This window comes from Myiozetetes cayanensis, unplaced genomic scaffold, assembly GCF_022539395.1.
Source record: "Myiozetetes cayanensis isolate MyiCay16 unplaced genomic scaffold, myiCay2020 scf5-8, whole genome shotgun sequence".
Taxonomy (NCBI): domain Eukaryota; kingdom Metazoa; phylum Chordata; class Aves; order Passeriformes; family Tyrannidae; genus Myiozetetes; species Myiozetetes cayanensis.
The window spans coordinates 34752391-34767987 of NW_026087742.1; the positions used below are offsets into that span (position 1 = coordinate 34752391).

Sequence of the window (15597 nt, forward strand, 5' to 3'; positions counted from 1 at the left end):
TTAAGATCATAGAGTCCAACATAAAATGAGCACTGACAAGCCCACCACAAAACCATGTCCCTTAGCACCACGTCTACACGACTTTGAATACTTCCAGGGATGGTGACTCGACCACTTTCCTGGGAAGCCTGTTCCAGTGCTTGACAACCCTTTCCATGAAGAAATTCTTCCTAATATCCAATCTAACCCTCCCCTGGCACAACTTCAGGCCATTTCCTCTAGTCCTGAAGTTACCTGGGAGAAGAGACTGATCCCCAGTTCACTTCAACCTCCTTTCAGGTAGTTGTAGAGAGGGATAAGGTCCCCCCTGTGCCTCCTTTTCTCCAGGCTAAACAACCCCAGCTCCCTCAGCCACTCCTTATAAGACTTGTGCTCCAAAACCTTTACCAGCTTTGTTACCTTCTCAGGACACACTCCAGCAGTGGTTTGATTACCACTACATGAGTAGCTGGGTAAACCACTTTTTATGTTTTTTAAAAAACAGACCACTATCCAATTATAAACCCAGGAATCTAACCATCGGTTTCAATTTCCAGACACTAAGTAAGTGTGTTTCTTAACTGAGGATCTTTGAGACTCAGGTCAAAGCAAGGAACTGTGACTACAATGCAGAAAGCCAGGTTGCTCCTGCATGTCTTGCAGGAGGATCTAGAGCTCAGATCCAGTGTCATATTGCAGCTCATTTCTATGTCTGGCTCTTTAGCAATTTGATTGCAAAATCACATCCAGGTCAGTAGAAAATGTGGAAGCTGGCAAATATGGTACCCTCAAGGAGAAACTCCCAACTCAGGAGCACAGAGTGTTGGCCCCAGTGTGAAAGGGCAGTGCTATGCATCTCAGAGCCTATTACAAAATAGTCATATGCACAAAAAAATGTGGATGTTAGAAGAATAAGAGGCAATTAAAGGTGGCAATACTATCAAAATGCTGGCTTGGGAAGTGGGTTAGATTTCTGAATTAAATAAAAGATGACAAGAGAGTATTTTGGCCTCTGGTTCTCTTCAGGCTCTTTTCCTAACAGCCTTTTAGAGGTAGAAAACTTCTGGTGAGCTTTTAACAGCCTGGTAGCATATAGAGTGTGGTGACATCAGGTATCCTACAGACAGATCTCACATCTTTTATGAGAAATTTGTATAAGTAAACTTTGAAAGAGCACTTATAAAGCGCAAGTGATAACTGAGGTTGTCAAATAAAAAATAAATAGCATACACCCAGGAATATTTGATTTGTCTCCTCTCAACACTTCAAAGTAATCCATTTTTTCAGGAATTCATTCTGTGGGTTTGGCTATCATTGCCACCGAGTGGGCAAGACAGCAACACGTTACTACACAGAAGTAACAGGCTGGAGAAAACTCTAATCAACCTCAGCACTGAAAAATTAATTATAAAGTCATTGTCAGAAATTACCAAATTCTCGCTGTTGCTAAAGACAGCCACATGATGAACGATGAGTCATAGTTTCCTGATATCCCCCTTGGGCAGAAGACAAAACTGAGAGACAAAAAAGAGAGCAGGTTGAGTTTACACCATGAGATACTGTAGCTCTACCATACGTAACCCACTAACACCCATTGCACAGCACCTCTTGCAGTCCAAAGATAGTGGAATATGGCTGACAGTCTTCTCCAGACTTTGTCTTCTTGTTGTAAGACATTAAAAAGTACTTTCCAAGCTGTAAAAACAAGGACATTCGAATGAAATCTGTGAGAGCTGTGAACTTTTCATCACTACAAAGACAAGTAACCCTGTCCTAAAACCAACTCCATAACCTGAATCTCATTTACTTCATCTTCCTAGTTTTGACTGTGGAAGTCTCACTGATAGTGCTTTTGAACTCCCAGAGTGACACAACCAGTAAAACACAAACACACGACAAATGGTAGAAATTAACTTGCTCACTAGAATAAGAAAAAAATTGCAAGCTAGAAGTGATAGAAATGTTTGTGCTGCCTCAAGGTTTGCTTTAAAACCTAATGTCCATTAACTACCCAGATTAGGAGTAGTAATGGGTGTCAAATGCAATTGTAAGACTGCAAACATATCAGTGGGACTATGGCAATAGATAAATTATAGAATTTTTCTATGTTTATTTCTGGTTGGCCAGAGTTTTTATTTCTTATTTGTGGAATTAAACATAGAAAGACTTTGCCATCCTGCAGTTTATAAAGAAGGAATATCTAAAATATATAAAAATTTTTCCTGAAGTTTAAATATTAGGATATTTTTAATCTTTGGGATCTATTATACCAGTAATATGTTTTGACATTACCACAAAATGATAGATTTGCCATAGTATGTTTCCTTAATCATTATTCAAAATCCACATTATTACCCTAATTACAGGAGACACACATTGCTTCACCTTAAAATTACACTGTTGTGGTGTACTACCCTCTCAATGACATTCATCAACTCACATGAAATAGACTGCCTGGCATTTTTAAATTACACTAAAAAAGAACAATCTGATTTATTAAGAATAGGAAGTTTGTTGTTGTTGTTGTTACCTAGAACTAACACACTTTGAGAAGCAAGAACATGCTAAGAGCTGAATGCTAAGACCGCAGCTGAGGTTAGTCACTGCTAATTTCCCATCAAAAAGAGAAAAAAGGGGAGATATTTGTTTCTGCCAGTAATGGGAGGGTAGCTATCAAGCAGCAACTCAACCTGGCTTCCTTTTGTTTTGTCCTGAACACACCGACATGATGTTCATGGCCATTTCCAGGGAGGACTATCCTAAACACTGATATGAAAGGAATGGGATTGGCATTGGACAATGTTTCCTAATAAAACAGCTACGTGTTGTCCCCTTGCTCCCAACTCCCTTGACACTTTTCCCAGGTAGTCATCAGCAAACACAGCTGTTGCACTTTTGGGCCTTGCACAGTTAAAGAATCATGATGATGGACTACTTGAAAAGGAAATTTCCAAGATTTTGGTTGAGCAGCCAGTACAGTCAAAGGTTTACTGTTGTGTTAGAGTCACAGATTAACAGATCATAGGGTGTTATTCTATCCCTTGACATCCAAGAGTTGCCATGGCAACTTTATGATAGTGATGCCAAACTCTTTTGTAAAGCAAAAAGAAACAGGCACTAGATGCCAGAAGGTGGCTTTTGGCTTTGAGCTAATTACAAAACTGGTATAGACGGAGGCTGAAAGCGAGAGGACATGTATGATTGATTATCGTGATATAATAAAACAGATTCACTTTTTCGGAAAGGGCCTGACATGAAATGTGACATTACGTTTTATTGGGAAGAAGATAGGTCAGACCTCTAACTAATATTGATGGAGGAGAGAGATGGTTCAAGGACAAAGTACAAATTTAAGATGTCACTTAGAAAACCCTCATATTCCAGACACATTCCGCAAGGAATAGAACTTTAATAATTCTCTTTTGCCATAACATTAAAACAGTGTCAAGTTTCTGTTATGTATCAATTTCCTTTTAGCATAATTGCAACACCCTGTAAATAGTTGTATTGTTTCCAATTTAGACATGTTTGCAATATAAACACAGATGAGTGGAGTTTAAAAAAAAAATTGAAGTTACAAACTTAAGCACACAAAGTTAAGGTATGCCAGCATTAAAGTCTACGTAAGAACAACCCACCCTCCACCTCTCCAGGTGTGCATTATCTTTAATTGCACACTGGTTTTTCCCCAGACCCTCACCTCATTCACTACACAGCATAGACAGCATTCATTAAGAAACAGATTTCCAACCCTTTTCACTTCTGATTTTTGTTTTCTCAGTTGAGCAGCGTGTTGCCTAAGGTATGATTTATTGCACACTTCTAAAATTCTATCCTGAAGATATTTCCTCTAACACTGTCCTTTGGTGATGATCACTACAGCAGCTGAGTCCAGCAGAAATATTAATTTATATTCACAATAAAAAGGATTATGTTAATGGTACTGTCCTCATTTGACAGATGAGAAATGAAGGATTAAAGAGAGAATGTCCAGCATAGCCAGAGGTTTGTGGAGTTCACTCTGAAACATCAATAATCTAATTTTTGTGCAATTCTTGGTGTTGTATAGCATTTATATGTCTAATGAGAATACAAGTAGAAGGCTGAACATGCAGACTCCTGAAAATGCAATCTCAGAATACAAAGTTGGACTAACTGGAAAGCAAGGGATAGAGAAATAGCCACCAAACATTCACCAAAGTAAAACTGAGTTGTAGAGACAAACTATATTCAGTCTAAACTGAATTACATCTCAAAAAATTATTCAGACTTCAACTGTTAAGGATAGCTTAACCTTAAAGGTGCTGCAAACCAAAATCATAGAATCATAGAATCATCAGGGTTAGAGGAGACCTTTAAGATCATCAAGTCCACCTGTCAACCCAGCACTACTACTGTAACCCCTAAACCACTAAATCACATTTCCCAGCACCAGATCCAAACACCTCTTAAACATCTCCAGGCATGATGATTCTACCACCTCCCTGGGCAATGCCTGACCTGACCCTAACGGTGAAAAATTTTTTTCTAATATCCTGTCACAGGCATGATGCACCTGAACTCATCTCTAGTGATCCTGGTTTTCCCCCTTTGAGCCTAGTTTAAAGACTTCTCAATCAGCCTTACTAATTCCTGGGCCATGATCCTTTTCCCCCTCTGAGGTAGGTGCACGCCCTCTGACACGAGCAGGTCTGGTGACGTGTAAGCTACCCTGTGGCCAGAGAAACTCAAATTCCACTTATGGCACCAGCCTCTTAGCCATGTATTGATCTGTTGAATTTTCCTATTCCTTTCAGCATTTTCCCTTAGTACTGAAGGAATCGAGGAGAATACTACCTGCACACCTGCTCCTTTAACCAAATGTCCCAGTGTCTGAAGTCCCGTTTTAAACCATGGGATTTCTTCCTTCAATTTCATCCCTACCCACCTGGAATACTAGTAGTAGTCAGAGGGCTGTGCCCGATCAGGTAGATTCCTGGCTCCATCCCTTACCCGGGCCCTAGGGAGGCAGCATCTTTTCACAGCACAGAGTATAAAACAGCATAGGCTCGGAAGTACCATGATCGAAGAGGATATATGGGATTGCTTTTCTGGGCACCAGTGAAAATGCAAGATGATAGGTAGACATTTACAGCCTTTGTGGGGGTAACTATACTAAATATGGTTGAGTACACCTAAATCAGTCCAGATGCATAAAGAGAATTCAAAAATAAACCACCATAGTGTTTCCCAGAGAAGGTGCCCATTAGAGGTGCTCTTTTTTTTATTTTTTTTTTTTTATTTTTTGTTTGTTTTGTGGTTTTTTTGTTCCCTACCAGCTAGTAATTACGTAATAATAGCAATTAGAGGTCATAATTGGGAGATGTGGAGTCAAAATCTTCCTTGGTCCAAGGGGATAAGCATTCCTATTTTTCAAAGTCGAGCCAGGTTGCTGGGTGTGTTTTGAACCCGTCCCTTTCCAATCTTTCTCTATTGTGAAAGGAAAGCCCTGTATGGCAGGATTGTCATGACTCATTAAGCCCTAGCAAGAACAACAGAGAGACAGACACACACATTCATAAGGCAAAGCAAAAGGGTAGATGATTATCTAACAGTGAGAATCTACCCTGGATTCACCAAAGAAGGAGGATTTCTAGTGCAGACAGTAACCAGAGAATAATTGTCTACTGCCACTCTCCACACAAGAACTATCAAATGAAACGAGCAGGGGACTGGTTCAAAACTAGTAAAGGAAGCTTTTTCCCCCATTCAATATGTAGTTACGGCAGGGATCTTACTGCTGCAAAAAGTTGTGATAAAAGTTCAAAGAGCAACTTTACAGGAACAAAAGTTCTCCAATGACTATTACACACAACGATACCAGGTTTGGTTCAGGAAATCCCTGAGCTGCAAATTGTTGGAGGCTGGGTAAGTATTCTGTAAAAGGATTTGTAATAGGCTTGGCCTTTTTCTTAAACTCTCCCTAGCATCTGCTTCAGTGATTGTTGCCAACAGGATACTGAGCCAACAGGACTTGTGGCCATACAGTATCAAACTTCTTGTGTCGTATGTTTTGATGAAACCATAAGGAGCACTGGGGACGGTGAATTCTGTTCCTGCCTTTAATATGAAGATTGAAAAACAGGCTAAAAGGGCTGAAGACACTTGTTTAAAACAATTTATGTACCCTCAGATAATTTCTACCACTGTTCTTCTTTATACTCAGCTTTCCAGTATTATCTATTATACAGCTTCCATAAAGTGACTGTACTTTGCATCATCTAAAAGGACCTTTTTTTCTGTTTGTTTTTTTCTAGCCCTTCAGTCTTTCCAAGACTTTTTGACACCCTATCTTCAGCAAGCCCGCCAGATCTGGGCTTGGTTGGTTGGAGCAGCTGTGGTTGGAGGCATCGTTACTGCTGTGCTCACAGGTCTCATTAAGGCCTGCCGAAAGAAAAAAAGAGGAACTTCTTCAGAGATACAACCCTTACTCATAGAAAGTGAAGACTACAACAATATAACTTATCAGTCCAATTTCTAGAGGCCTCCAGTAACTCAGTCATGTTACTAAGATGCTAATCAAGCATGGAGTGTTTGATGGATGTTTACAAATACCTTGCTGAGATGTGCTGCATGAGCAGGATGGGCTGTCTTGCTCCTCAAGCCTCTTGTAACCTCCAATGTTGTAATATCTTATCAGATCCACTCCTACAAAAATCTCCCAGATCCAACATAAGCTACCAAGTTACCCAAAGAACGCCATGTATTTCCTATGGTTGATTAAACAATGCTCCTATAAAACCATATCAGCTTGTGTTTTAATGTATAATTCCCTATTATTGGTTCTTTCACCATTGTAGGCTCCAATCCTGCAGCCCAATCCATGTGTTTGGCACATGGATCTAGTGAGAGGTGCCTGACTGCACAATCTGTGCTACATTCACTCTGAATGTAAGAGCAGAAAGAGCCCTTTAGTTCAGTGAGCAAAATACATGGTGACTAAGTAGAGTGAATGCACCATAGACACATTTTTCTTCTGGGATAGAAGTGTTTTCCCTCTAATTACCATGTCCTCTTTGCCCTGGATTTAATGTCATCAGCAGAAGAAAGGATCTCAGAAACCACTTCTCACTTTCCTCAAATGCTCCAACTAGTTGCTGTCTTCTATACTACCTTGCATTCATCTGGGTAGCTGGGAGATTTTTAGGAGATGAAACCTAGTCTCACCATGCCCACTTCTATTCCATTGGACCTAATGATTGCTCATATTATAGCTGACATTTGGGTGTTCAGTATGCATATATTCCATGAGGCAAAAAAAGGGTATGGTGGTTAGACTCAGGGTGGACAGAAGGTGCCCATCAAAGCTACTCTGTCACTCCCCTCCTCAACTGGGCAGGGGAGAGAAAACAGAACAAAAGGTTCATGGGTTGAGATAAGGAGGGGGAGAGATTACTCACAAAATACTGTCATGGGCAAAACAGACTTGACTTAGGGAAATTAGTTTAATTTCTTGCCAATCACAACTCAGAAGGGAATAATGAAAAATAAATAATAATTAAAAAAAAATACCCTCTCCAACCCCTCCCTTCTTCCCAGGCTCACATCCATATTTCTCTAAATCCTCCATGCCAGTAGCTCAGGGGGACAGAGAATGGGGGCTGTGTCAGCTCATCACATGTTGTCCCTGTGAGGACTCCTTACACTCTTCCCTTGCTCCAGCATGGGGTCCTTTCCACAGGAGATAATTCTCCATGAAGTTTTCCAGTGTGAGTCCTTCCCATGGGCTGCAGTTCTTCATGAACTGCCCCAGCGTGGGTCCCTTCCATGAAGATTGCTCCAATGTTGGCCTCCCCATGGGGTCACAAGTCCTGCCAGCAGACCTGTTCCAGTGTGGGCTCTTCTCTCCATGGGGCCACAAGGTCCTGCCACAAGAGCCTGCTCCAGCACAGGCTTCCCACAGGGTCACAGCCTCCTTTGGGCATCCCCCTGCTCTGACATGGGATTCCCCAAAGGGCTGAAGGTGGATCTCTGTATCCCCATGGACCTCCATGGACTGCAGGGACACATCCTGACTCACCATGGTCTGCACCATAGGCAGAGGAATCTCTGCTCCAACTCCTGCTCCTCCTCCTTCTGCAGACCTTGGTATCTGCAGGGCTGTTTCTCTTACATATTTTCACTCCTCTCTCCCAGCTGCAAATGCTTGAAAATTGCAAGGAGCCACAAGCAGGTTCAGGGCAGCTGTGAGAAAGCTGAGAGAGGGAAGGTAAGTAGCAAGGAAGGGACAAAACCTGCATCATTTTCAAATGGGGGAAACATGAACTTTGACAATTGATCTGAATCCTCTCCTCTAGACAAAAAATGCCATGGAAACTCTCAAATGAGCTATTTTCTCTCACACATGCCTTCAGTGAACATCTACATGGAGTATTATCTTGACAGTTTTCAACTGCCCAACTACATGGACTCATTTCCATTTCAGAGCAATTGCACTGGAATTGTCCTCTGAACTATAGAAATTACAGCTCTTGACAGAGCAGAAGAGACATAAAGCAGCAAGGGCCTTGTATATCTGTTTGGAAGGGTTCACCTACAGTGGATGCTTCTTTAGGATTTTTCACATCAAAGTGTTAATATTGCCCTCCTGCCCTGGAAATCCTGCTTTCAAGGAGCATACAAGGACTTTTGCAGTCTCTTAACTATCCTTGACTGAACAGTAATAGTCACAAAACCAGGGAAAAATGGAAGGTGGGAATAAAACTACCAGTGTATTATGCTAGCAATAGAAGGAAAGGTCTACACCCTGACCAATACCTGGTGATCTACTCCACTGCCCTGATTAAGGAAGGCACAGGCTAAAATCTCCTCTGACTCACCAAACTGTAGGCCTTTTGCTAAATGAAGCTGTTCTACTTGAAAAACTCTGGTCTTAATTCCAAGAACTGGGTTTTTTTGTATGGCTTCTGACCCTTGATCTGAGATACTACTAGATGAGCGCTCTCCAGTATCTCATTTAAGTATTAAAAACAAGCACAAACGTTTCTTGGAACTGAGGCATAAGCAGGAGAAAAGGAATTATACTATGAGAGTATCTCAAATGGTCAGTTAAAGCTTTTAATGTGTATTTTATACAAGCCAGGATATTTTTATTCAGCCTATTTGAGGACTTCACTCAAATTCCACAGCTATTATCTATTTGTTTAATTCCTCTGGACTACTTCAACTAACAAAATGGGAAATAAAACCCCTCTGATAGGTACACAGTGAAAAGAATATTTTGCTCCTCAGTGATTTTTCTAAAACCTTGCTTGTTGTGTTTGATAACAATGGGCTGGCTAAAATATTTTAAATGATTATGTCATTCTTATTCTGAAAAATTCTTCTGAACAAATATGAGAAAAGTTAACAGAGCAAATTTGAAAAGGAAATATTTGGGGACAGAGTAAAAAATAAGAAGTGCTTTTTATTCAATAACTGTTCACAGAAGCCTAAGTGGCATGATTGCCTGGGAATTCCAGACTCCCTGTTCTCACTCGGCTGCACTGGGCAGATGGAGATCTTTGGACATAAAAATGGTGGCAATTGCAGTGACTTTGAGATATTAAGACCCAGTCAGTCTATGGAGGGAGAGCGAAAATCCCATAAGCTCCCAGGGGCTTCCCAGGCAGTCTTCTGTGGGAGCTGGTACACTTCTGGGGTCCCCAGCCCTGAAGTTAGAACATGGCAGGAATATGTTGGAATTGTGCACCTTAAAAGTCCCAAATGTCCAGCCTTGAGGCAGTCTGAATGGCTGTGGCAGTCTAGGACAGACTGTAGCAGAGCAGTGATCCCTGACTGGGTAGTTGCCCTGGCAGAAAGGCAACTCCTGTGTTTTCTTAGGCATTTGTTGAAAAAAAATGCAATTGTGCAAAATATTTCAGTGTCAGGAAAGTAATGTCATACTTTGAAAAGTTGTTCTGATAGAAAAATCCTAACTGCATTAAGCAAGTTTATTTCAGTCTCTGCAGTATTCCGTGGTGACATTTCATTTTCACATTGACCAAGGTAATTTTTACTAGATTTCACCTCCTTGCAAAGGACATGGCCAATAAGTAATTTCTGACTCAACTCCTGAGCTGTTGGTGTTGTCTCCACAGATTACCAGTGTTCCCTGGGCCTCCCTCTTCTAGCTATGGCAACTCAGCATGTGTGGAAGGATGAAAGTGTAGCTTTGGCTCATCAGGTTTCCTAAATCCTACTTTTTGCCAGCTCTTGATCATCCCTTCTTCCCCAAAAGCATGGAATGCGTAATTCATATTTGTGACCTATTAGTGAAAAGTCTGTTTATGTCCTACTCAGATCATTTACCAATTCCCAGGCAGGCTTTTTCCTTTCCTTTTTCTTCAGCTGAGGATCTAACAGCCCATTTTCTTTCCCCAAAAGCTTAATCACAGAGAACTCATATTAGCTCTAACTGATGAAAGGGAATTTTTATCGCCTTCGTACTTGCAGGCATATCCCAAGCATTTTTCCCATTTACCATGTGACCTGGTGACCATGTCTGCTTTGGGAGGGAAGAACATAGCCCTGTTTCCAACAGTCAGCATGGTCTGTGGCCAGGAATAGATAGTACAGTGTATATTAATCTTAGTAACTAGGACAAAATTTATACAAGCAACACATGCTGGTTCTCTCCAGCATTGTGGTTTTTCTGCTTAGACTGGTGGCCTGACAAGAACATGGAGTTAAACCTCTTCAGAAGTGTATCTGACTGAGCACATGAAACCCCAGTTGCTTCTCTTTTCTGAACAGAGTAGTTTAGGTTCCTTCAGCACAGGAAGCGAACACCACTGCCAGGTACAGACTGACTCCACCAATCTTAGAGCAACTATTTTGTGACAGGAGAAACTGCCCTGCAAAGATGCCTCCCCACTGGCTTTTTGGGGACCCTGCATGTTAGCCTGGACCAGCTACCTAGGTTTTGGATGGGTCAGAAGGAGGGAAAGGACTCTTTCAGCACTATGTCACTGAATGTTTCCTTGGCCACCAGCACTGTCAGGAGATGTTGTGCTTTCTGTCTGCAGGCTACAAATGCAATGGCACATTCTTTTTCTTCTCAGGGTCATTTTCAAGGTTTTTACTTCTGTAAAAGTACTTTACTTCAAGGTGTTTACTTCTGTACTCAAACATACGTAAGTTAAGTGTTGAAGGACTTCTTTTTTCTTCATAGATGTTTCCCTGAAATGGAAGCTGTAGCTCCTGCATTTTTTTTTTTTTCGTTAGGAATAAGGTAATACCATGAGACTGTGCTTGCCATGAAATCTCATTGAATCAGAATGGTCAGAGCTTAAACTCAACCCTACCTTAATATTTTCCTCTGTCTGGCCAAGGCATCTTGAAACAAGAAACTTCCTATTGCCATTAGGCTGTTGGTTCAGCCTGGGGAGTTAATTCTGACGGAATCAGTGCCAAAAATGGTGGTTGAAAATCTAGATCCTTTGTATGTAGATCACATAAACCTTGACCCCACGGACATTGAAGTTAGTCTTGTCCAAAAGTACTTGTTAGATGAGGATCCCACCAGTTTAAATATCCAGGACAGCATCTGCAGTATCAGCACCATGATGTTTCACATAAGAAAAAAAATTCTCAAATCTAGAGAATAACTGACATCTTCCTAATAAAGTACTCAGCATTGTATGTCTCTGGCCTTTGCAAGAGGTTGTTACCTGTGTCAAATTTTTAATTTTCTAGCCTGGTCTCTTACTTCATTGGACAGTTAAGAGTTACCTTTATTCAAGGCAAAACAATGAGCAGCTGTCTGTCTTTTTCATTCTGTTCTCCCTCCCTCATTTTACCCAAACTCGTATTTTTAGCACCTGGCCTCTACATTGAGTTAAATCTGTAATTCACCATCTGTGTGCACACACATGTGTAGGGATGGAAGTCATTTTGAATCAGTCTCCATAGTGAGCTGAAAATTGGCAGCAATGAGACCTTGTCATTAAAAACAGCCTTTTACTGTAATTTTTGTAATAAACTCTGAATTAGATATGAAGTAGCTATTATAACTATAGAAAACCAATTTATTTCTGCCTATCCATCTTTCACCCATTAGGCTTTCTAATGTCCCATTTTACATATGGACATTTCCCAGGGAGTCTCTCCTCCTTTTCAGGGCATCAGTTATGCAGAATTCACAAGATGCCAAAAAAATTCTAGAAATCTGATTGATTAATAAAATATGTAGAAAAACTAGTACTTTCCCCATATAGAAAAAAAACCAAACCAAACCTCTTTGAAATAAGAATTTGGCAATAAACATAAATTCTGGACTCTCACTGTGGCTTGGCACTTCAGATTATCTCCATGCAACTTGATTCCCTCTGCTATCACCCCAGATTGCATTGTTTTATTCATCTAGAAAAGGGATCCCTGTGGGTTCAGTGGTGGGATGGTCCCACAGTTTTGAGGCTGGTATAGCAGTGGTAATGACAGGCATGGTACCTACATGATTGCTGTCTGAGTGTGTCACACTGATTTTAAAGGAACTTGGATGTATAAAAACACATCCCTGCTTTTCTTCATTATTTTCTACTAAAGAAAAAACATTCTCAGGCAATAATAAGAAAATAAGGCATTTTCAGGTGGATTACATACTGTTGACAACATTTCACATGTTTTCCTTTAATCATAACAATGTTAAAATGCTTCTGTTTTGATTCAGTTGCATTGAATACAATTGCATGTCAGGAAGATCTGCTACTAAGATCTTGAAGGTCTGGACTGTCTTCTCATAAATTTATGGGGGAATTGGCAGGTGGTCCATTAATGGTGCTCTGCTTAATTTACTACAGACTGATTTCATTGTCAGACAACCTGGCTGTACAAAATGAAATATATACACAGTTAGCTTGAAAAACACCACATTATCAAGATGACAGTATCTGTATACAGAAATATTTAATAGTGTAATTATGAGAAAATGTGATTTTTTTTTTTTAAATTGAAGCACCACATTGCAGAGTTACACAGCTACATCCATTAGCTGATAGAAAAATACATACATTCATGGCAAAAATATAAATACTCAAATAACTGTATACTTGCAATAGTAGTAAAAGTTGTATAACATGTGTGCATGTGTGTGGATAAACCCTATGTTCTTTTCCCAGCTACCATTTTATCTGGATGACATTACAGTCATTTATATCAAGAACAAGTGAACACAAGATTTCTCAAATCAGAATAGCAGGAATTTGTTTTAACTTTGATCCTGTCAATTAATGCCACAGTGACCATGGAAGATACAGACCACCAAAGAATCCAGACTCCATGTCCTCTTTTACACCATAATGGACTTCAGATGCTACTTTAACATAAATTTTAGTCTTTTAATTCTATAGTCTGTGGTCCCATTTATTTAATCCAGAGGGCTGACTTTCAAAGCATCAACTTCCTATTAAGGAAGAATCAGGCTCTTAACAATCCTCATTTAAGAGCCTAAATGAAAATGAGGCTTTTTTGTCTTTCTTATAGCTACAAGAAAAGGTGCTTGCTATTTTAGAAAATTAGATTACTTCTAGTCAGAAATTCTGTCCCCTTTCAGTGGAACAAATATGCTTAAATCCAGAAGTCTAGACACCAAGTCTTAAAAAATGATGGCCTTTTGTCTCATCCTGGGAGCCATGGTACTCTACAGCACCAAACAAGGATGTCTGTAGGGAGGCTGTTGTATTAGAAATTGGTGTTTAGTGGTCTGGGTACAGATGACAGATTGGGAAATCTCTGCAGTCATCCCAATTAAGCTGACATTCTTCTACAGGAAGACACTACTATAAAAAGTTATAGGAAAATTTGTTTGGAAAATTAATTTGTAGAGAGAGAAGAAACTTTGGCCTAACAAAATTAATTTTTGTGAAAACCAGAAGAACAGTTTTGGGGGGAAGATAGGACAAGCTGCTGGTAATTCAGACCATCAGTCATCAGTTCATAATGCACAATTTCAGATTAGAAAGTGCAGTTATTAAGCTCAGTTTAAAGCTTTTGTATAAGCTAAACAAGAAACCAGAAAGAGAAATGATAAATCATGGAGGCATTAAATTCATAAGTATTAAATTTGGGAGGAGTTTTAATAAGGGAAATGGATGAGAAATGCAGATTATTTTAAGTCATTTTGCTTACAAAAATGATTATTGGTTTTCAGGAGAAACTATCCAAGTTGCATTGATTACAAATTATTCCAATGTGCCACTCTTCAGCCCTCCTGTAACATCCACATGCCTGTAATGCTCTTTAGGGCATATTTAAGGCTAAGCATCAGATTGCCTGACTGGATTGCACAGCTGCTCCCCAACTTTCAGGAGGCTAAAGGGACCAGCAATGTGGTACCTGCAATGTGGTATGTATCCTTTTACTCCAGTATTCAGAATCAGGAACAGCTAAAGAATAACCTGTGTGTGCTTCTCAGATGGTCTCAATTTTGTAACTGTTTTTTTCAAATGGTTCTTCAGCTGAGATATTGTAGGAGACAAGGGAGGCCAGGTCATTTCAAATCAGCACCCGGATTTACAGCCTATAACATGCTGTGTTCTCCAATAACACCAGTGGGGTGATAAAGGAGCTTTTAAAACAGTTTTATATGCTGAAACGCAAAAATCCAAGTTGGGTTAATCAGATCCCACCGTAGGTCTTCAAATGTTTTCACATGTCCCCACTGACGATGTGAGAAAGGCGCTCATTTACTTTAGGAGATTTGGATCATTACATAACTGAAATTCATGCAAGGTCAGTGCATGGTTCAGGCAGACAGCTGCTACTCAGCACACAGCTGCTAGTTTTCTCTCTAGAAAAGCTCATGTATTAGCATGAGCAGCCTTTGCCTACCATCGCCCATCCTTCTGCTCACCTTGTTATCAAGAATTTATCATGATTAATTATGTCCATATAGTGCTGAGGTGGGGAGGAGGAAGCAGAGTTTTTCTCTTCTGTTAGGAAAACAGCAGACTGCAATACTTTGTTTGCTGCCCACTCTAAAGAGTTCCTTATTTGCTTCAGCGTTTTCAGTTAGGTTTTGTAAAAAAAATACACCCCACCACCCCATTTTTTATGCTCTCCTTTCCCTAATTTTCTTGCTAAAATGCATTTGTGAAATATATTGTTTCTCATAAAAACTCTCCAAAATATCAGACAGAAAATCAGAGCTCAAAAGCCAAAACACATTTTGCCAAATCCCATTATTTGGCCAGGTGAAGGCGAATGGGAAAGGATATTCCTCTTAATGAAAAACTCCATCAGAATTTTTGAAGTTATAATTTTTTCCTCTGATATCTCTGTCTAGCCTGCCACTGACCCTGCATTAAGTATAAATAAACACCTTTTGCAATTACACAGATCAAGAACTTCTCTGAAGTGGAGATGTTAGCTTTCTCTCCAAGTTTTTAACCTATAAGAAGGAATATACAGGGGTTTGGTTTTTTTTTATCTTGTTGCAGTTAAAACTGCTCATTCTGGAGAGATGGTACCTTTTGCCATCATTATATAAACACCACTCTGAAATGAGAAAGCAAAATATGCAATCAAATGAAGTTTAATTTTTTATCCTTACTTATTAAAACTTAATTAACCAGAAATTTTGACAACAGTTTTGAAAAATCT

The 15597-nt window shown here is 39.9% G+C and overlaps 1 protein-coding gene across 1 annotated transcript in view; it reads left to right on the plus strand.

The window, feature by feature from the left end:
* Positions 1–6755, plus strand: part of TYR (tyrosinase) — a 47359-nt gene extending 40604 nt beyond the window's left edge. The window contains exon 5 of the mRNA XM_050332322.1: positions 6276–6755. Coding sequence (XP_050188279.1) covers positions 6276–6499 — 224 coding nt within the window. The 3' untranslated portion in view covers positions 6500–6755. The remainder of the gene's footprint in view (positions 1–6275) is intronic.
* Positions 6756–15597: the final 8842 nt, after the last annotated feature.